The 25,872-nt window shown below is 36.0% G+C and overlaps 1 protein-coding gene across 2 annotated transcripts in view; it reads right to left on the reverse strand.

Annotated features, from left to right (window-relative positions):
* Window positions 1-24,466, reverse strand: part of ptpn11b (protein tyrosine phosphatase non-receptor type 11b) — a 51,301-nt gene extending 26,835 nt beyond the window's left edge. Inside the window, exons 1-2 of one of the 2 annotated variants that reach the window (XM_020922341.2) lie at window positions 24,371-24,466; window positions 7,348-7,470 (exon numbers count right to left, since the gene is read on the reverse strand). In XM_020922341.2, the coding sequence (XP_020778000.2) occupies window positions 7,348-7,470; window positions 24,371-24,384 (137 nt within the window). In that variant the 5' untranslated portion in view covers window positions 24,385-24,466. Of the gene's footprint in view, window positions 1-7,347; window positions 7,471-14,559; window positions 14,778-24,370 lie in introns of those variants that run through there. The other variant, XM_055165562.1, reaches the window with a different exon arrangement.
* Between the last annotated feature and the right edge of the window lie 1,406 nt (window positions 24,467-25,872).

Consider the following 25,872-nt stretch of genomic DNA (forward strand, 5'->3'; position numbering starts at 1 on the left):
TGGCCTATTATTACTTATAAACCACACCCGAACACCCTTGTTAATTAGCACTGATATTAAAACACAGCACACACAAACTCATAATTAATCTCATTATGAATTCTGAAAGTTTTGCCCTACAGCTATTCTCTATTATTTTCCTTCTGAGTAACTCTTATCATATCCAGTGAACTTATATAAACCACGAACCTCTGCTCTAGTTGCTCTCTGCATATTACCATCATGTCCTTATATACACTGAGAAATGAAAGAGCTATACTAAGATCTGAGTATTTCTTGAGGCATGTCAGGTCACTGTAGGCTTGTCAAGATAATTGCTAAAATGAAAATGTAAAGTTAATATTTATCATGCAGAGTTTTTCTTTGTACTAGTGGGAGTTTCTGTTATTTATTTTTTTCTGTTCTACAGTTAGATTTGAGCTGTAGAAGATAGAATAAATCACTTCTATGACTCGTTAAATACAAATTAAGTACTTAAAGGTGCATTGTGTAACTTTTCTGAAGATGAAATATTATTTCTTTGTCTAGAATGTTTTACAGTATGATTTTAAACCTTTCTATCTTCATGGAGACCAAACCAGACCAAGTTACAGGTCAGATTTGTGGAGAGGCGACCCTGCTTACAGTCAGAATGCCCTGTAATTTAATGAATGTAAAGTAGAGCTGTTTAATGTAATAATGTGGAACATTCCAGACAGAGCAATGACATATCCATAGAAACAAGAAGGACATGGACCCCCAACCAAAAAGTTACAAAGTGCACCTTTAAGTGTTCATTCTGCAGTTTATTTATTGCAGCTTATTTTTTTTTACAATATTGTACATTTAGAATCATTTTTTGGGGATAATCCTGCTTTAGGGTTTCAATATTATCATCTATCATCTATATTTTCTTTAGCAGTATATCGTATTTTCAAAATTTGTTATCGTGACCAAAGTTTTGTCCTTGAACTTAAAATTCTTAGTGCCAATTTCCAAAGGTGCTTTTATTTGTGATGAGAAGTATCAAAAAAGTGAGCTGTTATTGTTTATAAAAGACTGAACAGAAAAACTCATAGAAAACAGAGAAAATGGTTGCTATTACAGAGAATGCCACAAGGCTGACTGGACTCATGATAAAATACAAGACAAGATGGTACTGAAGTTTAGCTTTTAGCAAAAAATAATGACATGTCAATTCAAATAAAATAACAGTGTATGTATCTTAACTGTAAGTATAACACTGGATTTAAAATGTGTCATATAGTATTGTGTTAAAGAAGGTTGTATTTAATTTACTCCATGTAAGAATGGGAAACAAATAAACAAGTAAACTGACACTATATTGCAACAACTGGCAAAATGTCTCTGTGTAGGCTGAGAGCAATCCTATGAATCAGCTGTTTGGTGCTATCTGTTTGAGACAATTTTGCAATTTTTACATGTTAACTAGATAGATACATAGATAGGGTTGTCAAAGTATCAAAAAGTATAAAAAAATCTGATACTAAGGAATCCTAAAACTATCAAAACTAACTAATGTACATTCTCATTTTGGGCATGGAGATGTGATAATGTAGCATTCACCACTTTGACAGCGAACAGACTATTTTTTGACCTATAAATAGTATAGCAAAGGAAACATTTCTGAGCAAAGCCAGGCTAGTGTGTATAAATATATATATATATATAACAGGATAAAATGCATTAGCTATGAGCACTAATATGGTCTGCAAAGTTCTCTCTTAAGAGCCTCCTCTAACTCACTCCATGTCTTTAGGGACTATAAAGAGCATGAGGAATGATATTATAAACTTGACCTGATTGCTCCTCCTTCTGCACAAACTATCTGCTTTTCAACTTCTTCGACACAGAACCCAGAACTAAGTACATTTCAGACCTCTCAAAATGTGCTCATTAGTGTCTCCAACTTTAAAGATCTCAAAAACAAGAGCTTCTATGGTAGATGTTGAATTTTTTAAAATATCTTCTGCAGTATGTGTATATGATGTATTTGACTCACTTTGAAAGAAATGATACTGAAATAAATACTTTATACAGGATATCCATAATTCATATATAAAAGATCTCTTGGCGCTTCAGGACCGACAGAAGTCAACCTTGGGGTCGTGGACAATTACATTTTCATGATGGCTGACATATTAAAAGAAGAAAACTCACCAGCAGCAATTCTAATGTTTTTTTATTATGTTGTACAATTTGTAAAGAAATAAAATAAGTTGGTTGGCATGCAAGGGACACTCTTCGGCTCCCTGGAGCAGAGCTAAGTAATTTATTCAGTTTTTAATTCAGGTTTTTAATAATAAAGATTTAGAAAAATTACAAAATCTTGAGAATTATTAAGAAACAGTTTACAGTTTACTCCTGACTTTCAAATTGACAAACGGGCAATTGTACAATTACAATTCAATATCTATGCAAATGTAATGAAAATGTAAAAAGCTTCCTCTGTTTAAAAGACAAGCAGTCCCAGCTCTGACTTCAGTTAAAATAAATTAAAATAGTTCAGTGTTTGCAAAAAAAGTTTAGAGATTTTATTTTTGGCCATATCACCCAGATCTACAGTGGAGTCAGTTTTCATCACCATTTTATCTTTCAGGTTAGCCCTTATTTAGAACTACATTTGACAAACTAAATATTTTCTAGAATAAAGTGGGATAATTTGATTCTGGAAATTTTCCTGACAATACAGGTCTGGAGTTCTATTTCACAATGATAATTTAGTTCTCTTGATGATAAATCTATTCAGCAGCCCATGATAACGCTGCTATAAATTTGATATATCCTGATACTAAATTTGATATAAATTTAGTATTATAATACATCGATATTCTGATATTTTTGCACACCCATACAAATAACCATCCAGATGCCCTCCTCGAGAAGAAAGGTGCTGGAGAGAGGCCAGGGAGAAGGAGATAAGACAGAAACTGGCAGACAGCAGTCTCTCTATGCATTAGCTCCTCACAGCTGATAGCTCCCATAATGGCCTCAGTAAGATGAAACCTAGCTAATGACCGGCGTAATTAACATCCTCTGCTCTATGATAAGCCTGCCCATGTTTGTAACCCATGACAACCATACAGAATGAGTTACTGCCATGATAAAAAGCTCAACCATGAATAGCCTCTGTAGAGAAGATAGAGCAAAATGAAGTAATTATTTCCTATGACTTTATTTGGCACCCAGCTTTTCCAACCACCTCCATTTTGTAGAGATTAGAATGAAACCAGAGATGCACAGATCCAGCTTTTGCGGTTCCAATACCGATTTCGATAATACAGCTTTAAGTACCTGCTGATCCCAGATATCAACTGATAATAGGGTTAGGGTTTGTACAAAAATAAAAAAACACAAAAGACTGATAAAATGTGATATGTATTTGTTATCTAACTCTCAAGTACATATAGAACTTTCTATAAACAAAAGTTGAAACACTATGAGACTTTTTAGCCCAGATAAAACCAGTAGGCAGTGTTATTACATCAACTTATATTTCCATCCCATATATTTGGATTGGTGCATCTCTAGCTGAAACCTATGACATGTTTATGGGTAGGCCTGTCACAATAAGCAATTATGTACAAAAAATATGCACTGCAATAATTAAGTGACAGACTTAAGTGCTTAGTTCGCATCTGTAATGAGTCATGGAAGTGATTAATTCAACCTTCTAAAGCTCAAAACGTATTATAATACAGAAAAAAAATTAAAAATTAAAAGTCTCTGGTATTTTAGGGTACACTTACTAACATCTAACTACCCACTAGTTAGCATATTTGTAAATCATTAATTTGTCATTAATTAGTATTTATTCAGCCCTTATTAATGTCTGATTCCCATTTCCTTATTCTGCTATTAGTTAGACATTTACAAACACTCCTTATTACTGTTTATTAATGACACTAGGCCATTTTTGTATATTAATTTTTTATTAAAATGATTTTAATGAGCTAGTGTTGTTAAGGACTAGTACCATAAGAAATGTAGTTTTTACTTATTCACGCCAAAAGCTTATTAGAATCATAATTCATGGACAAAAATGATCTACTATCATATTAATAAGAAGTAATAATGAGTGTATTAATAGGAAAGTGTTTGTAAATGTCTAACTAATAGCGGAATAAGCTTATGGGGAATTAGACATTAATAAGGGATGAGTAAATACTAATTAATGACAAATTAACCATTTATAACTATGCTAATTAATGGGTAGTTAAATGTTAAAAAAGTTTACCCTAAAATAAAGTCTTACCAAGTTTCCATTACAAAAAGTAAGTCCCCGAAAATGACTGTTCCATCTGTCCAGTACTGAACGATAAGCAGTGTTGGGAAGTAACTGAATACATGTACTGAGAATACTAATTTTGAGTAACTGTAATATGGTACAGTTACTTTTTTGGTGGTATTAAGAATAGTTACTTTTCTAAAATCAAAGGAATACATTATATTATTTGCTCATGTAATTTAGTGAGAAAAATATAAAACACAGCTCTTGTGGTCTTGTCCAGTTAGTGATAAATGTGTAACAAACAGTGAAACAAACATAAAGCTGTTTTAATACTATGTTACATTTTGACACTATAATTTAAGTGCAACTCCATGTAAAAGTACTCTAAGTATTCAGAATACAGTATTCTGATTGGCCCATGTATCAGAATACATTATGAAATACATTTTAATGCAGGTATTCAGTATTCTGTAACTAAATACATTTTCTAAATATTCTTCCCATCACTGAAGATAAGTCAATACAGTATTTATGGTGACAGGCCTATTTGTGTGTATAAATAGAGGAGCATTGGCAGAGTACAAACCAGGGCAGATAATAATTGTAATTTTCCCCCGTCTTTGGTGTAGTTTCCTGAGACGCCGGATGCTGTGGCTGTCTGTGCGTGTGCTGTTAGGGGCACAGGCTATGGAGGAAAAGGCTCAACATGTGACTAACTCATGCACACCCACTAACGCCATTTGGGCAACTGTGTGCAGAAAGCAGTACTTTTCATAGCAGATACGCTGTATATAAGCTCATAATAGCACTTGGAGGTTGTGGGTTTGATTCCTGGGCAGACAGCCAACAAGTTAATGAATGGAACATGCACGCTCACTGTAAATGCGGCTTTTGCTTAAACATGGGCAAAACGTTGCATTTCTTGAATCGGCAACTCTGAATATTTGCTTATATGTTAGTGCACACAAGTAGTGTTGAATTTTGAAAATAAAACTATGAGCACAAGACTTCAATGCCTTGAATATGGTCTTTTGGAGCAACAAAGATGTAGGGTTAATTAAGCTACAGACACATTCGTTATTTTCTCTCTCTCTTTCTTTCTTTCTTCCTTATCTTCTTGGTACACTTTATTTTCAAATCTTTTGTTGTCTGTTATTTATTATATTACTTGTTTCTATGCTGAAACTCTATAAAACTATAGTTAAGTTTAAAAAGATGATGCTTTTATATTCAATAAAAGCATAGACTTATATAACAACTTCAACATTACATTTTCTAAAAGCAAGTAGGACAAACTGTGAATGGTTTATCAGTAATGTTATTCATTTGGCATAATAAAAAATAAATGAAAAATAACTGTATTAATGCAACCATAAACACAGAGATAGACCTTTCTCTGCATCTTATAGTGAATGACCTCGCTATGGAAGCATACACTCATAACCGTTCCACTCCTTGTGTCTGTAGCTTTGCACAAGAACAGTTTGTTCTTTGAAACATTTTATACGAGTTCCTTCACATTCAGCCTCTTCGTAATATTGTGAAGAAGCAGACCTGCCTGCCCAGTTGACCTCCCTGTTGTGTACTTATGGTTTTGTGGACGGGCGACTGTGGCTGCATCAGGCTCACCCGTCTTCTTGTGGAGAGAGTGATTTATGACACTCACCACAAAAACCACAGGCCCAAGTCAAGGCCTGGCTGTGCATTACACAACATTATATCTTAAGGACCCAGCATCGCTTTCAAACTGAAAATGAAATAATGAAAACAGATGACAACACATCTGCGGTGGGACCCTCTCGAACATATGCACAAGCAAAAGGCACAGAGGTGGGTGGTACTCACGTTTATATGAGTAACTGAAAGAAATCATACTTTTCAGAGTACTTTTCTAGCAACATACTTTAAGTCCTACTTGAGTAATATTTTTATTATTTTTTTATAGTAAAGGTTTCGGTTACTTTTCCCACTGTAAATGTACAAGAAACAAAAGCTTTTGACAATATGAAATTTCATGCCCTGACACTTACACTTCAGTTGTATTTATTCCATATACTTTTTTACTCTAACTTGAGACTTCTTGGATATTTTTGTCTTCTCTACCCACCTACACCTCTGTACACTGAACATTTTAAATTAATTTTAAAATAACTGCAGGCAATATAATGTAAGAATTAACTGGGAGGTCATTCACCCTGTCGAAAACCAGCTGACTTTTTGTATCAGACTTAATAATCATTCATATATTTTTGTGCTTTTATACCTGGGGATTGAAAGGGACTGGAGAAACCCATTCCAGCTGGCCAGGGTAAGCTGTTAAAATGTAAATGATTTGGCATAGAGTTATTTCAGAAAAGACCCATCCCACACAGAACTGTAACATCCCTCTTATCAGTGAGAAGTACCAGGCCGAAACTTTCTCAGAGGTCAAGAGTTGCTGAGAATTAATAAATAAATGAATATGTTATATGTTAATGTAAACACAATGACGATGAAAATAACAGCAACAATACTTCAATAACTACATTTCACCTAGGTACTGGTATCGTATATCAGTGCCGGTACTGACATTTTGGTGGATCAGATATCAACTTCCAAAATATTGGTTCAGCCGATATCCCATTTTGGTCTAAAATGGGTGTAATAAAATGATTTATTGACCCAAAACATCTCAAAATATTAAACTTGTATTTTTACAAAGCAGTTCTGTAGCTACAAATCACATGTGGGTCTTTTTTTCCCTTTGCTGCTTGTGTTTAAAGAAAATACATTTTCAGCGTCTGCCCTAGTATTGTGGCAAGTATCGGGTCTCGGCAGATACTTAAAGACATCAACATCGGTATCAGAACAGTAAAAGCTGGTTCGGTGCATGCCTAATTTCAACACATCTCAAAAAGGAAATTGGAAGAACTCTTCGTATTCAGTTTGTTTGCTGCCATCTGTGCACTGTGTTTGAACAGCTCTTTTTACTCCCAATGAACACAAGGTTATACAAGAAATATTAAGGGCATCTCAGCGTAGAGTGGATATCAGCCAGTGTCAGACATGGAGAAGTACTAGTCATTTCACAAGGTGTTTGTTTTCAGAGCAGAACTCGGAACTGCACGAGGACCCACCTGACCGAGAGGGTGAAGTCCCCCGGGTTGCTCTTGCTGGGTCGGGCCAGGAAACTACCGTGGACACCCCGAGTCAACAGGAGCTGCTCCGCCTCCAGTCCTGTGATGTTTGGGTGGAACCACCTGAGACAAGAAGAAGAGAAGGACAAATATAAGATCAGTGTTGGAAATACTGCATTTACTTTAACTGTCCATTTATGTGTTTCAACTAAATAACAGTTTTAAAAATACAAAATCAGGAGATCAGTGATTGTTGGGCAAATCGTGGTTAGGACTCCTGCATACAACATAAAGCTTTTTATGAGCTTTTTATGACATTTATGGAAGTTTTTGGGAAGTTTACATGCTCTCCCTCTGTCTGCTTTGGCTTCCTTACTAACAGAAGCACAAAAGGCTGTTCACCTGAGGCACAACATGGAAATCTGGAGAGGAGTCTATTTACCCCACTGCAGCAAGTCAACAATTTGTTTAAAAACAAAGTTACTGTAACCTTAGGGTCAACAGTATGATTTCTCACAGAAGGCAGACTTTAATGCCATTATCTAAATAATAAAAGTATGCTTTATTCAGCATTTCTGAATGTGCATCTGTGTGAGAAGCCACTGATCCCCCTGTAGCAAGTGGATTTGCAAGTGGCACTGAACAAACATGGCTTCCTGCTGAGAGACTCCTCCTCTGTAATGCAGACTTAAGCAGGCTTTGGAGGTTCACTTTAATGAACGCACCACAATTAGCCCGTCTGACTTTCACACATGGACTTCTCAAGGTGGAATGGATCAGCCCACTGTAGCAGCTATAATGACTGATACCGATGCAAGGTTTCTTTTCTGTAGTGATAAGCCTGAGGTTTAACAACAAGGTTACAGAAGATTAGCCAGAAAATTTATAAATATGTTATTCAATAAGGATGAAACGTGTTATCCTCATTGACTAAAAATGCTTTAGCAAAGTTAAAACTTTGATTTTTATTTAGCATTTTACTAAGGGTGTGTATGTGCACCTACAAGTGCCTAGAGAAGAAAAAGATCTAGAGAAGAAAAGTAATTAGTTTGTTTATTTATTCTTTGCCTGTACCTGACACTATTAGTGAAATTGGTGTAAAAACATTCTTATTTTTATACCACCAAAATTTTTATTTTCATAGCAATCTTCCAACAGTTCATATTGTATGTATATTGCCAACAACATAACTAATACCGAGTGAAACTTTGTATTTTTCCCTTTTTTACTTTTTAGATTTTACAATTGTTCATAAGAAAAAACCTTACACAAGGTTTGCCTTCTAATGTTTGCTTGGTGGATAAATATTTATTGCATCCTCATCTTGTTGACCACTGCGTGTATACTCCTCTATGTTTGACATCTCTTATCTGAGACAGCCATATTTACTTTTACAAATAAGAACAAATCAAATTCAAAACATCTTTTTATGTCTAAACAAACAAACAAAAAACATGCAGTGTCTCTTTAAGAGAATACTCAATGATAAACAGTGTATTGCACTGGGGACAGTTCGACTCCAAAACACCCAACATCTGCAGTTTACATTCAAAGGTTTGTGTCAGGACAAAATGGAGGAGTTTACAGAATGTTTTTTAATTCTCTATAATGTTAAAAAATCTGTGTTGGCATAATTTTAGTGCATTTAAAAAAAATATTTAGAAAAAACTGAAATAATGATTATATTATTAGCATGTAGTATTCATCAGAAGAAGTTACAACAAAAACAAAAAAAAAGCAGTTTACACCGCTGCCATGGTTCATGGAACAATTCCTCTGATATGAAGCGTGTAGTATTGAATGTACACGTCACTAAGTGGAGGCTCTGTTGAATGGCAACATGTCAGCTGTGTGGATTAGAGCTCACATGTAAGCTGGGATCAGTGGGTTAAACCTGCCCCAACTACTGCAGTCTCAGGGCTAATCCACATTACACACAGGCTAGAGGCAACAGGCTGGGGCAGCAGGGGTAAGGCAAACTAGGAAAGATATTATGCAAGCCACAGATAATAGAAATCTAACAGAAAAAAAAACATCTAGCTGGCAAATATGTTCTAATTTTTATATACTGTATATTTTGAATTGTGATTCAATTCTATTTTGTCTTATAATATCAAATAAATATTCTTTTCAGCATTCATTTCCTAAACTTAAACAAACACGACAGACTTTAATCATCACCATTTAACATAAGAAATAGTCAATTTTTAGTCTGAACTCTGCTTTGACTGACAGAGGACTGGCTGTAGATGTTTCGATTAAAAAGACCCAAACATATAATTGATTAGAAAGCACTGAATCTCAATCTTGATTAAATCAGATTAGTGTCACAGCCCTAGAAAAACTTAAAGGTGCACCATGCAGCTTTTGTGGTGGAGGTTTATATTTTTATTTTATTCCACATGTGCTAATGTGACACACCACCAGGACAGATGCCAGATCAGGTCTGTGGAGAGGCAACTCCACTCACAGAAAGAATGGTTTTAGTATCAACTAGAAAAGCACTCAGAGAGCGCAGACCTCGGCCAAGGACTACCCCCATTTTTTATATAAATTGCGATAAAATCAGTCTTCTGGATCAGATCCGGATCAGCCTTTGGAATATGAAAGAGGATCCCATTGTCCATCCCTGAGTCAAATTTCATGGAGTTTGGTCAATAATTAACCGAGATATTGAGAAACAAAATGTTTGGCCCCATTTACCACAATGTTAACTAAAATTTCAAAGTGATCCAGAATCCAGGATTTCTTCCGGATCACCCCCAAAATGAAATCAGTTCTTCCTTTTCACATTTCCAACAAATCCTGAAAATTTCATCAAAATCGGTCCATAACTTTTTGAGTTATGTTGCTAACAGACAAACAAACAAACAAACAAACAAACAGACAAACGCCGGCAAAAACATAACCTCCTTGGCGGAGGTAATTATTATCTATCTATACATTTTTTGAGTAATATGGAAAATATTCTGAATGGTGCTCTTAAGCTCCCTCCCCCGGAGCTTTCTAGGAACAGTGTCAAACATGGTCTAAGACGCTTTCACCTTTGACCACAGTGACTTTTAGAGAAGGTAAAGAAGCCAATGACTAAATTTGTCTATACAGAGAACTGCCACCACGGTGTTAGTTAGGGTCATAAAACCGCCAGTCTAACTTTTATTTGAAAATATAAAGTTACTGAGAATTTTAAATAGAAGCAATGGCTGTACTGTCTAATGACTATGTCTAATACTACTACTACCACTTTTACTTCTGACTGTTACTGACCTACATTCATTGGTACTTCGGGGAATCCCAATTATTTTAACGAAAAGTCTTGTCACTTAAACATTATTTAAAGTTGACTGATTTGTGTAAAGTGTTCCAGGTTTATGGGAACTACAATCATCAAAGCCAGTGGACACAACAGGAAGAATGGATATAGTCGTGGCAACTTCCCGAACAATGTGAATAGACAACGCAACAAATTTTGAGTTGGCGCGTCAGATGCAGATTTCAGGGAATTACTGTACAGTGAATGTCAACAAATGAAAACTATTACACGAATATGATTAATTTTACAAGATGCATTTTACTGTATAACTGATTTTTTGTCTTTTGTCTAAGCCGTCTTTGAGGTCCTGAAACGCCTTGCACGGAAGCAGCCGTTTCCACACAGTCCTGCTTCAGAGCTGAACATGTATTTGTAACTAATCCTCTTGTGCTGGTTATATTTTATTATGGTCTAATCTGTTGGGGGTTGTGGGTGCTGGACTAACGGGGGTGGGGGTGAAAAGGGCAAAGTCTATGTCGTCTAGGTCAGGTGTCTGCTCTGTGGTAGCCTCACTATCCCGTCTTCCTGCTTTAAACAGCCCATTTTAGCTATTTCCTGATATATGTTATAATGTTTCCTCATCAAAAACAATGATATCGTGGGCTGCTGTATCGATATAGACTTAGACTTGACAAACTTTATTGATCCACAAGGGAAATTATTTGATATAATCGCCAAGAGTATTTTTTGGTATATTGTACTAAATAATTTTTCAGAGGGATTAAACTCATTTATGCAACACATCTGATATTTTCACTGTTTTAATGATTAAAATGAGTGTGTTTCATATGAACTTTGCACAAGGAATGGTTTAACAAAGACTTTTAGTATCACAGCCATAATTTACCCTTTATTTTTTATTGAACAGTATCAAATTGACTTGAAATATATCGAATCAAACCAAAACTACACTGGATCGAGATATGTAAGACAGAGGTGGGGACTTGCAAGTTATGACTTGCACTCGAGTCACTATTTTTAGGACTTGAGACTTGACTTGATAAAATGGACTACGACTTGGGACTTGAAGGTCAGTCACTTGGCACTTGACTTGGACTTGAGACCTGTGACTTGACCAGACTTGAGAAGCACTTTTAAATCTGAATTCTTTCTATTCTGACCATGATTATTCACACTAAGACTCACTAAATTAATTTCTCCAACTCTTATATACTCTATAAATGCTCATATATAAATATACTATGATTTTAAGTACAATTTCTCTTAAAATTCATACAAATTGCAAAAATCTAAGATATATTTTTGGTACTTTGGTTTAAAAACTTGAAATGACTTGAAGCTCAAAGCAGACAACTTGGACTTGACTTGGACTTGCCTGTATTTGACTTGGGACTTGACTCGGACTTGAGGTCAAAGACTTGAGATTTACTTGAGAATTGCAAATCCAAGACTTGGTCCTTCCTGTGATGTAAGGTATCGTGGTCTGTGTATCGAAGTATGTATCGTATCGGCAAATTCTTAATGATACCCAGCCCTTTTCCATTCACACATGTTTAACACACAAATCCTGAATATTTAGGCTGAATCCTTCTCTCAAACAGAAAACACTCTGGTCCACCTTATGAGGTCATGTGGTAATACAGGAAGTGCTCCACTGTGTTTATAAACGTCACTAGAAGCATTTGGATAATTTCAGCCCTGAAAGTGCTCATCTCTACCAAACAAAAGGAGCTGTTAACTTGAAAACTCCCTCTTCGTAACACCTTAAACTAGAACAGAGTGTTTTGAGCTTTGGAGATGTAGACAGACTAACAATAAAGGATTACTTAAACATGTGTGAGTGAAACAAAATGCAAATCCAGGTATGTTTTTGACTAGGTAATAGCATTATAACACGGCTTATAGCTCTCACAAGAGTCAATTTTGTATAATGAAGGACATTTAATAATTAGACAACACAGAGCGAATCTCACTTGAGGTAAGTAATCCAATTTTAACTAGAACTGAAAATCATTAACCATATATTTACTTTACAATGAAACTTTTACAAGTCCTTCTTTGGGGATAACAAGTGATATCTCTGTTTACAGTCTCACTAATCTGTTTACATGGGGACCACTTTCAAACTGAATTTTCTTCTTAAACCTTAGTAAGCTAAAAAAAAAAAAAAAAAAACTACCTGGAAAAAACATTAAAAATATATATAGGCCTACATAAAAAATATGCTTGTATGTATTGTCATAAACACAGAAGTAACATTTTTTAATATGTAATCCATGCTTTTTTGTTCAGTAGAGGCAATAAATGACATTTATACAACAAAATTTTTATAAATTTAAATAAAATGATTCAAACATGGATCGCTTGTGCCACCACAGTCTTAGTATAAACCTATGGGAAACATTGTCTATCGGTCCAGTGAAATGGAACAAGAGCAGCATTATCATTTGTGGTACCATGCAATTTAGTGGATATCAAGGCAGACTCCAACAATGATCATTTCTAAAGGCTCTATCCCAGGAAATGTGGGCATGTCCAGGTGCATTGTGGGTAGTGCAGAAGGCTGACAGATCATGGATGTCAGCTGGTGTGGTCAGATTACTTGTGTGGCATTGTTTTTAATCCAGCACAGATTCATATGGAAAAACAATATAACACAACAGCGCAGCAAAAGTGCCTTATGTCACAAATCCCATATAATCCTTCATCACAGACCTACTGAGGCTTACAGCAATTTATTTCAACAGTAGGACAAACACCAAATCATGAAATTGGGTTTCAGATTAAATAAGTGTCTAGATAGTGACACTCATTTTATAAATCCACTCCATTTTATTGATGGAGCACATTTTGTAAACAGACAGTTTCCAAAGTGTTTTCCTAAAACAACAAAACCAAATTGGAGCAGTTGTAGTATTTTTTTCTCATTTTGAACAAAAAAATAATGCATGGTCTTTCAAATAAGGGAAGCTCATGATATTTTTGTATTTTTACATTATAATACAGGGCATATTCTGTTGTCTTTTTCCCTGTTATTTTAACAAATTATGTAAAAGCTGTGGAATTAACACTGCAATAATTAACATCTGTACTTTAATCAATGCAAGACCATACTGTGGACAACTGTGGACAAAAAAAACAACAACAACAAAGTATTAACATCTCCATGACGATAAACCAGTTGCGGACCCTCTCCCGAAAAGTTACAGTGCACCTTTAAAACACAGGACTTGTCCCCTGTACATAATATTTTACAAAAGCAAAAGTCTCTGTTGAACTTCACAGCCTCTAGTCTTTTTCTCACACTCGATTGGTCCTAATGAGTGTGATGAAATCAAATGAGACACTGCAATTCCCCTCATATCAGTTCCATGTGTTAGTAACTCTATATACAGCAGATGAGGTATTAAATGGTTACTGAGAACCTTACCATTTTAGGTTAAGGACATATAAATAAGTGAAATGTGTCAGAAATGTCACTGCGCAACAATCAGTGACAGTATGGGCAACAGAGGTTAGTATCCCATGCCCAGTTGTATGCCTTCTGCTTGTATAGATATATGAGGAGATGGGAAGTAGGGGCTGTTTTAGTACTAATAAAAAGTACACCTGTTCAGAAGCTGTAGTCACAGTTTGTTTGTCTATTATTACACACTTTAAAGTTATACTGGAACTAATGAATACTAATGAAGGAAAGTGACAGTTGGTTTAACAGGAGACAATGCTCAAAGCAGACAGCACAGAGGCACATCTGAGCAGCCTGGCTCACAGTTCACAGCTCATAGTTCTTGTATAAAGGCTACAGGCAATATTCTAGTATCAAAAAGTAACAGTGAAGAGTATTCAAATTGAAACTGAAGTTGTTTATTAAAATATATGCGTTCAGTATCAGTAAAGAGGGTTCAAAAATACACAACAAGGTGAAAAAGGTGTCCTACCTCACCATTGTGGGGGCAGCCTGCTCCGACAGTGCCTCAGTAATCCAGTCTGTGCCACAAGTGAAAGAGGCTGCTGTGTGTGTTACTAGGTTAGACAGAGCGAGTGCAGCGGCAGCAGGGGGCGGGGGCCTTTAATCTGGGATTTGGGCGAGTGTGAGCTGGCCTGATACTGCACTATCAGCCTCCTTCCCGTCTTCCTTCTATGTGAACTTGAACTAGTCTTTAGAATGTGCTTCTTCAATCATCCAACAACTCAACAGGGATCTGGCTAACGGGTCTGCTCGGCTCCCAAACCTCCACGCACGCCTAGGCCTCCCTCTGATTTGGATGAGTGCTGAATGTGACAGCTGTGTTGCCTGTGAGTGCAGATTACAGCTAATCATGCATGTCATAGTTACACCAGATCATAGTTATACCAAGCGTAAACCCTAATCCAGCCAATTCAGCATCAGCAGCAGCGCACCGTGAGGCTGCTTATTTCAAACGAGAGCAGAACAAAGATGACAGTGCCTGCACTCCTGTTGCTTCATGACCGGCCAATAACCCCAAAATTTAACAAGAGGAGAATGTATTCCTCTGGAGCACAGTCCTCCAACTGGAATCTTTAAAGAGCCCATATCACACTATTTTCTGCTCTGTTATAATGTTGTTTCCTCATCATAAACATACTTGGAGTTGTGTTTTGTATCATGCACATATGTTTAACATGCTGCGCTTTTTTCTCAAACACAAAATACATTTTCCACCTTGTGATGCCATGTGTAAAGGGTGAAGTATAGTTTTACGTCGACTCAACTGTCACTCTGTCACCTTGACGCCGTTGTTTTTTATGTATGGCCTGCGTGCTGCGAAGTAATTCACCACCACAATGCTAGGGGGCTAGAATATACGTCCATTCATATATGTGGCCTATGCGTATGACCTGCAGATGTACAATCTCTGAAAAGTTTAACGTGAACCATCTCCAACACAACAGAAGCACAGAACAGCAGAACACCCCTCTGTCACAGAAAGAACACACATATTCCACTGAGTCATGTCCTTTTTAAGTTCAACAGAAGCTAGCAGCATCAGGGAACAAGGAGCGAGCTGTTTTTTGTTTTGGCTTTTTTTTTTTTTTTTGCACTAATAGTTTATGCAAATTAGGAATGCAGTTTTAAGTTTTGTTTCTGTAAAACGTAAAGAAATGTGAACTTTGAATAAGTAGACAGACTACTCATAAAGCTTTACTCAAACATGTGAATGAAACAAAACACAACTCCAAGTAGGTTTTTGATGAGGTAACAACATTCAATTCAAGAGTAAGTTTTGTTTACTATAAGACCTTTAAAGCATTTTCACTATTGAAGTCCAGAGTGACATTACCTCAAACTCACCTCATATTGTAAAACATGAACAAATTATGTTTATATACATCCAACTACAAGGTTATCATAAAACTCATACTATTTAGTAATGTGCAAAGGAGAACCAGCTTTATTTTATACAGCACAATATACAACAATTAACCTAATACGCTATGGTGTGAAGAAGTATGTGGTTTTAGTAGTATTTTAGTAGAGAACAGCATGTGGCCATGAGCATGTATGTAACATTGTTCAATGATTAACTGGTCTGTCTACAGTTCTACAGAGCAGGAAACCAGAGCTAATCTATAACGATTTAGATTAGTATGCTCTATAGGTTTCCATGAGTCTCATTCACTTTGTATAATGCCTTCAAAGGTATTAGGATTACCTGAGATTGGCTTCAGTATGACCAGACTCTTTTAGTTCACATCCGGTTTTAATTAAAAGTTTGAGTAACGTTTACATATTTGTCTTTATTCTGCAGCTACCATTTGATAAAAAACAAAACAAAAACAGATGAGACTACTGGAATTGTGTATTTCACCTAAAGATGGTATTAAATAAGCATAGTCATATTTTCATAATTGTTATCTGGATTATACAGATAAAACACAAATAATGCAGAATTATGATGGATTCAATTGACGTAAAATGAAGCCGTAGTAAATAAAGTGTTTCCTGCAAAAAATAGGTGAAATTGGCAAAAGTGAGGGCAGGGGCGTGACAACCGTAGTTTTGCAAGGATTCACGTGGTTTGAAGGGATGTAGTCAAGGTTTGGGGGGGGGGCAATTGTTGCCAAGGTGGAAACCCTAACTATAAAGCGCTGTGGGAAACACAGTAAATACAAATTCTGAATCCAACATTGCAAAAATCAACATCTGTGTAAGTTAAAATGACTTAAATTAAAGCATTTTACTTTATTTGAGTTGAGTAGATTTAAATTGACAAGTAAAATGATCTACCAGTGGAATAAATGTGCTTTCCTTAATTCAAGCAACATTAGATTTAGTTTCTTATTTTAAGTGCAAAGAGTTCCTGCTTTTCTGCTCTTAACTGGTCAGTCTTCTTCCACTGGCAGATCATTTTACTTGTCAAGTGAAATTTACTCAAATCTTCATAAAAATATCTTAATTCAAGTCATCTTAACTTGGCCAGATTTTAGTTTTGCAGTGAACTTTGGTACCTAATCGCACTATTTATTTTATATTAGAAAGTATGTAAAAATCTTGTCTAATCTCGTTCTCATGGGCCCAATCCCGTGTCTCATCTTGTAGAAACTCTGTCTCGTCACACTCCTAGTAATACATGTAATAGCCATGTAAAATTGCCCTACTCTCATTATGTGTATGAGTAGGTCTGCCAGTCTGACTCAACTTTGCTTGAGGCTTGCATAGTCCAACCACAGTCTGTTTGCTGATGTCATAACAGCTATATTCAGTAGGTCGGCCCTCTCCCCGCTCTCCTCTCCCCCTTCTCTCTCCCCCTTTCCCCCTTTCCCTTTCCCCTGCACAGTTCACAGTGACTCACGTTTTTCCACACTAGGATTCCCCCTGACAGTCGACACACTAACCCCAGGGCAGTGTTGAGTTCTCGGGGGTCACGCATGACTGTGAGAGGGGGGTGGAGATGAGACAATGGGCCTCTTGCCTCTGGTACATGCACATTAGCTGTAGTTTAGGCTTTGGGCACACTGGCTAACCGACCTCTATGCTCCATATCCTCTTACATAATGCGTCGTGGTGAATATAGCGCGGCAGAGCTATTTAAAGCTCTGTCTAGGCTTGCCGACAAAAAGGTGATATACTTAGAAGGGTGCAATAGCTATACTGGGCCCAGACAGAACCTGGGTGTGGATCTGAAGAGTGTGGCTGATATTTTTAGTCCACCATGAAGAGCAGAGATCACATATGGCTGTCTGCTAGTCTGCTATACTTGACTAATATCCACTGGTTTCAGAATGATGAAAATCTGGCATTTAAACAGCCCATATTACACTATTTTCAAAGTTATAATGTTGTGTCTGCATCGAAAACATACCCTTAGTTTGGTTTGATTCACACAAATTTAGCACACAAATCCTGCATATCTAGGCTTCTGCTGTCCATCTTGTGATGTCATGTACATTCACATATACAGAAAGTCCATGGTGTTTTTAAACTCACCTTACACACCTCTATTACAATAATTTGGATAATTTCAGCCCTGGATTTTCTAATCTCTACTGGACAAGCTAATGGTAGCTGTTAACTTGAAAACTACTGGTGGAACAGAGCATTTTGAGCTTTGGAGATGTAGACAGGGTAATAATGCAGTCTTATTCAAACATGTGTGAATTAAACAAACAGAACTCACGATATGTTTTTAATCGGTGTATCATTCGTTCATTCGTTTTTCATGATAAAACCAAAAATAAGAAAATGAAAAAACAACTATTTTCTTCATTATTTGTCTCCAAAACCAAAATGAAAAAAACAGATAATGATTTGTTTTTTCACTTTTCAATTTTGTGTTTAAATGAATGATGGAAAAAACGGGTAACAGCCATTTCCTGTTTCCATGACTTAAACTGAGATGCCAGAACCAGGACTGAACCAGGACTAAACCAGGACTGAGACGGGGAACAGGATCAGAACTGAGATCGGGACTGAGGCCGGGATTGAGCCTGGGACCAGACTGGGACCAGACTGTGATTGAGACCGGGATTGAGACCAGGACCAGACCAGTTTAGTCCTGGTTCAGTCATGGCTCACTCCAGCATCACAGTTTAAGTCACGGAAACGGGAAAAGGAAAACGGGAAACGGCCGTTATCCGTTTTTTCCATTATTCATTTAAACACAAAATTGAAAAATGAAAAAACAAATCGTTATCCATTTTTTCATTTTGGTTTTGGAGACAAATAATGAAGAAAATAGATGTTTTTTCATTTTCTTATTTTTGATTTTATATTGAAAAACGAATGAACGAATGACACACGGATTGTTTTAGATCAGGAAACAGCATTATAACATGACTCACACAAGTCAATTTTGTGTAATAGGACCTTAACGTTTAACAAAAAAATTTGTTTTCTTTTAAATGATGTAAAGTTCTTAAAATTTAGCCTATAACAGGAGTAAATATGAGTTACATTATTTATTCAGTGGAGATGTGTTCAGCATACGCACATTAGGCAATACATAACTAACACATATCTCATATCAAATATAAAATGTGCCAAAAGTGCTCCAGCTTTCTGCTAAATGCAAGATAAAATTGTTGTTTTAAACAGATATATTCATTTGCAGTAATAACAGTAGAAATAAGGCACGTTGTAGAGAGTACATTCTCTGGAAGCTGCAATCAATGTTGGTTAATGTGTAACCACTGGCTCGCTGTATACTCAGGCTAGTTCACATGCTGGGATGTCAAACAAACTGATACACAAATTCTAACTACCACACTAACAAGTATTCAAATGAGAAACATTTTTATTATTGTGGCAATCTGTACTGAGTTTTAAGAGTTTTCTCTATCAAAAATGTAGTTAGGCTAATATTTTTAGACAAATTTCATTAAATGTACTCATATATCTAATATTTTCTAGCAAATACTAGCCCAAAATTGAAAAACAAAGACTAAACACAAAAAGCGTGATATAAAGCCACAGAGAAATATACTCCAATAAACGATAATTCTGAAACTAATTTATGCCTCTGACTCAAAACAGAATTCAATTAAAAAGCCTGAGCTGCAACAGATAAATGGCAGAAAGAACCAATAATTAGCCATAGATATTTATTCAACCCTCTTCAGCTCAAATCATATTACTTAAAAAATGGCAAAATTCTCCCCATAACTGCAAAAAAGTACCCACGGTAAGTACTCAGCCCCAAAATGCTGTATATTGTTTGAGTTTGCATACACAGGAGATATTGTAATTATCGTGGCACGACTAATTGAAAGTATCTTTATATTTGTATGCTTAAAAGTAGAAATAAGTGTTAAAGGCAGTTGGAGTGAGAGCAGTTGGACAGACTGTAGGTGCTATCTGATTCCTCCACATGTGCTGCTGTTTTCCTGTCTGCTTATCGACTCCACCACTGTCCTGACTGACACGCCACAGACTGGAAACAACGCACGCCATAAAAGCTGGACAATAATGTTACACAAATAGTTCCTCTTGACTCACCACTGTTCCTCATTACAGTAAAGGTAAACCTTTTATAAGTTATTTGCTGCCAAGGAAGTACAGCAGTGTCACTTCCTGTTTGGGTCTGGTTGGTATCGCCAAGAGAACCAGATAAGACTAGGATGGCTGTTTGGTGCCATTGTTCTTCCTGAGGTACTGGCTTCAGGAAGTTAATATTAACTCACTGACTGGCATGGAAATACAGTATACTTTGGCTCAATACAGCAAGAATGCTGAAAACACTACTACTAATAACTAACATACCAAATTTCATTTTGATACCAAGAAAGAGACTTGGTATTTGGTATTCAAATGAAAAATAAAAAACAAAATTTATTGAGACAGTAGGGCAAGGGTGTCAAATTCAAATTGACAGAAGGACAAAATTAAAAACTAGGATTAAGTCGTGGACCAAACTAAATATTTATTGAAAAAATTTCAACAACATCTGCAGGTTTTCTCTTCTTTCGAGATATGTAACGTTAAACCTTTTCTAATTAAAATAAATGTTTAATAATAGTTTTGCTAAAACATTGAATCCAGAACAAGAATAATATACAATAATAACAAAAATGTCAATAAATAATGTCTCTATAGTCTATCTGTAGCCGGTGGGCCAGCTCCTAATACATATTTGATATGATCTCGCGGGCCAAATATAATTATATCGCGGGTCAAATTTGGCCCCGGGCCTGAGTTTGACATGTCTGCAGTAGAGTGTCATTTTCAGCCTCAGACTTTCCTTTATATTACAATGCCATTTTGTTTCTGTGTAATCCCTCAGTTGTCTAAGTAGGTTCCAAACTGATCCATAGAAGGACGAGTCTTAGTGCTCTTATACTTGTTCTATTGATACTTTGATTTGGTTAGATTTAGATGTTTTGTTTTAGTATGGATTAGTATCTGTTTTTGATACTTTTGACAACTTTAATCAGAAGTACCTTGACTTCAATAGTGATTCTCAGATCAAACATATGTATTATATATTATGCATTTTAATGGATACTGCTAAAACTAACAACAGCAATGATCTAATCCAAGCGCAAATTCTAGCGTTGTTAAAAGTATTGATCATAATCTAAACAAAAATTTGTATCAAAACTAAAAAAGGATAGAAATGAACCTTTCCTGAATGTCTTTAGAATAATCTTGTGCTGTACCAGAACAAGCATAAAACCACAGACTAGTACAGAGAGAGAGAGAGAGAGATTACACACATATACGGCCACATGGTGATATAAATGAAAGTACTACGATTTAATGCTGAAAGTGGCATTCTATAGAAAAATCAGTATTGAATATCAAGTCTGTTCCTTAGTATCAAAGTTGAGTTTGAAATTTTAGTATCATGACAACACTAATCTACATTAGGTTTAAACAATTTTGCTTTCATTTTCTCAATTACAGGTGTTTGCTTGCCCTGAAAAACAGATATTCTTATCATGAGCAGGAGCACCTCACCACAGATCTGACTTGTAACTTGGCCTAGTTTAATCATCCGCCATACCATGGATTCCTGGAACTTTCCAAATGAAGCAATAACATCACCATGTAGACAAGACGAGGCAGTACAAATTCAAAACTAAAAATAAAGCGAAGAAATGTCCACAAGTTTGTAGTTGTAAAGGTCAGTAATTTGAACACATTAATGCCCGTACTTAAAGTTCAGCTATTTGCTTCTGTGTATGTCTGTCATCATAATTACTGTAGTCATTTATCATTATATATGAAAGCTGGAACAATTTTTGGCCAGTCATATTAATTGTGTATACTTTTTCTTTAGGCTACTGGGGTTTGTTTTGTTTTGGAGTTGTTGTTTTTTTACGATAAGATTCAAGCAGTAAAAGTTTGCATGAATAACTTCTATGATCCATTACAGATGCAAAGTAACTAGTAAAGTGTTTCATTCTGCTATTTACTTATTGCAGCTCATGATTATTATTATTTTTTACAATACTGTACATATAGAATAGTTTTTGTCACATAAATTCATTTAAATTTTTATCATTTATCATCTATATGTACTTTAGCAATATACAGTATATTAAAATCAGTTTGTAGTTGGGCTAATATTTTTTACACTAAATTCATAAGTTATACATATATTTGTATGCATACAAGAAGAAACAGGTCCATATTTACTTTAGCAGTATACCAAAATGTGTTATCGTGACAGGGCTACTTCTGTGTTTCTTCTTGTTTTGCTGCACTGGGCAACCATTAATCACTGGACTTAAGCCTTACATGAACTTGTGCGGCCATCAATAAGTGCTGCCTCGGTTGGGGATTTTTGAAGTAAAGTCCCCAGAACTAATTTTAGCCCTGGTCACTGTGATAGAAGGACTACTTTTCCTCGTGACATGATGTATACAGCAATACAAAACAGACTTCAAAGGCAACCAGTTTCATGGTGTTTAGTAACCAACCAGTCCAATGCATAAGGCGTGTATGATAGCGCGCAAAAGCGTACATCTGTTCTTTTTCCACCCATATACAAGCCAACAGTGTTTCCACTACAAACGCACTACAGATCTGCCGACAAAGCGCTTTCTGAGACTTCAGAGATGAACACTAAACTGCTGCTGGAGTTGACATTGTGAGGTGACCTTAAGACAGGCATGCCCAAATTAAGGCCTGCGGCCAAATGCAGCCCTCAAACCAATTTTTCTTGGCCCTCAGACTTCCAGGTGAATTGACTCAAATTACCTCAAGCAGTACTTTTTACTGCAGATTTTTTGAAAATCTACCTTAATAAAGTCAATATTAAATATTTAGTGTGTGCTTTAGAGCATCTAGGCTTGAATAAACGACTGATGGCTCATTCTAACCTGTTAAAAGTGCACATATTTCAATTATTCACTGAGTTGCGCACCAGTCTATGGCCCTCGATTGGCCCTCTGCTTCATCCGTGAAAAAAAGTTTGGACACTCCTGCCTTAGGAGAAATACAACGTGCACAGATACATGTTAAACGAAGCCAGTTTAAAGTTATAAAATTACTTTACTCTTCATTACTACAACTGTTTATTTGGACATCATAATGGTACCATTAACTATATCTGTGGTATTAGGAGATTAGTTTTTCAAGTATATCAATATTAGATAAACTGCTGATAGATTTATTTGATTATGATTATATTTTGATGATTATTATTATCTTAAGATTTAAGATTTGTCCATTGAAGAGAAATGAAGCATTAAAAATGACTATATGTTAACACAGGCATTATTAGCTAAAGAAAATACAAAATTTTAATAAATAAATAAATAATGAGCTAGCTTGCAATTCAAATAGCTTATTGATATCAAAATCAGTAAAACTGATAACTGAGCCCTGCAACAAGACAAATAACAAATTCTGGAATGATCTGGAAAAAAACCCTTATCGGACCATCATCATGTTAATTATGTGACTGAGTTATAGTGTGTTTATTTCTTTAAAAACCATGTTTGACTTGACTTTAAAAAAATCACTAATGTTGAAGGTAAATCGATGGGTAAACACATGCACTCACAAAATCAAACCTAAAGTTAATATGTCAAAAATAAAAAGAATGTCCTTCCTCAAAATACAGTTTAACTGAATGCACCAGCCAAACTTAGTCAATGATTGTTCCATTTCAAAAAAAGACTTTTGTTTAGGCAGAAGTCTTATAGCTGGCCTACATCCTAATATTATGTAGTCTAATTAAAAAGAACACGTGGGATATTTATATGCATTACCACTGATTATGACCAAATTATAACCGAATTACAATGTTTTTACTTTTGCAGGATTCTGGTTTATTATCCATTCATCCACTAACTTTTTGGAGAATTATGTCCTGATTTTAACACAATGCTCTGTGTTATGCTCTTGTCCCAGTTTTAAAGTTTCACTACACTACACTCCAACTTATGAGATAGCCTATAGGTTTTGACTATTTTGCTCCTTACGATTTTTCCAAACCTTTAAGTTTCATAAATCAGTTTTTACCTACGTGTGCTATAGGCTATAACAGAGGAGCAGAGATAGTAAAGTTTTATTGGCTCTACAGTGCAAGCTATTTTCTATTGTGCCTTCCTCAGCACTACCACAAAACGCAAATCAAATTAAAGTGCACGGTTTATCTCAGTTAATAACCCTTCTTTGCAGAGCACTGAATCAAAAGTTCCCTGATCGCTGCACCGTCTCTCCAGCCCTGCTCCTTCCCGGTGCCTGAGCGCGCACCACGCACCGGAGCGGGAGTCTGCAAACCCCGTAAAAACTCAATTCCACAGCCATGACAGCGGACAGAAGAGAGACAACAGTACCTGCGGGATGTCATGTCAGTCTGTGTGAGCCGTGTCCCGTACGCAAACGTCCGCTTTCTGCCTTTACCGACTCGTTCTGGAGAGTGGGAGCTGCGTAAACCGTGTGTCACCGCGCGTCAGGTGGAGAATTCATGTTCCGGTGGGTCCCTTCAGAATAAAGCTTAAATGTCGCGCATAGAAACGTAAGACAGTCAATAGCGAGACAGCACTTTATTTTGAAAGTCAAGTCTCTGGAATGATTTTATTGTGTGACAGATTTTTAAAGGCCTTATAAACTACTCGACGCACGTGGAATAAAAAATAGAGCTATTTACATCAGTGAATAATAAAATGCCCGTATGGTTCAAGGGCCCATATTATGCTATTTTCTGATTTATGTTATAGTGGAGTTTCCTCATCACAAACAGACCTGGAGTTGTGTTTTCTTTCATTCACTCATGTTTGTTTAACACATTAACCCTGTACATTTAGGCAGAGTTCTTCTTTCATGTGGTAATACAGGAAGTGCTCCACTGTGTTTTTAAACTCCATACACCTTCACTAGTACCATTTACATGATCTCAACCCTAGAACTGCCATTTTTTTTTATTGAAAACACAAGGTAAAAGGAGCTGTTAACTTGAAAACAATGACATCACAAGGTGGAACAGAGCATTTTGAGCTTTGGAGATGTACACAGACTAATAAAGGTTTAAACATGTGAGAATGAAACAAAACACAACTTTAGCTTAAAGCTCACCAGCTTAAATTTTGCATAACATAGCACCTTTAAACAAGGTTATATGAGAAAATGGCTATTGCCTGGCAAGGCCTGAATGATCAGCCTGTCTTTTCCGGATCCCATGCAATTATGGCTATGGGTAATAATGTTTGGGAAAAATTATACAGATTTAATTTAAAACTCATTTTTCATGCTTTTAATGGGTTCAGCTTCCTGTTACATGCAAAATCTTAGTACTTTTTCTCACTCCAAAGATATTATATTTTACTTTAAATAGTTAATTGCAATGGAAATTGTCCTATTTTTTTGTTGGTCTGAAAGAGTAATAGAAAATCTATGTCCATTTTCTCAGTTCAATATTGTGCCAGTCCGATGCAATGCCTGAACAAATGATGATTGTGGCATTTTGTTGGTATATGGTGGAGAATGATGGAGAGAGTGGATATTTTAATACAAATATGTGTACAAAAATCGCTTCAAATTAACATAATTGGATCAGTTCATGTAGTTAATGACAACTTCCAGCTAAATACAGTGTTCTTCCCAAATCCAGTCACTGTCAAGGTACAACAAAACCTTATTTACATTTAGTAACTGAGGCATAAACTTCTATATAGTATTTCCATTTATGCTGTAAATATCCGCACTCACATCTCTGCCTATAGCCAGCCATTTTGACGTCAGAGGCCTGCAGTTATCAGCCAGGGTTAATCTACTGTTATGGACTTATGCAACTGTCTATGTGCCCAGGGCCATGCTACACCACACATATATAGATCTG

The sequence above is a fragment of the Boleophthalmus pectinirostris genome, unplaced genomic scaffold (genome assembly GCF_026225935.1).
Source record: "Boleophthalmus pectinirostris isolate CB_2022bp ecotype Guang Dong unplaced genomic scaffold, ASM2622593v1 HiC_scaffold_8, whole genome shotgun sequence".
In the NCBI taxonomy this organism is placed as follows: Eukaryota; Metazoa; Chordata; class Actinopteri; order Gobiiformes; family Gobiidae; genus Boleophthalmus; species Boleophthalmus pectinirostris.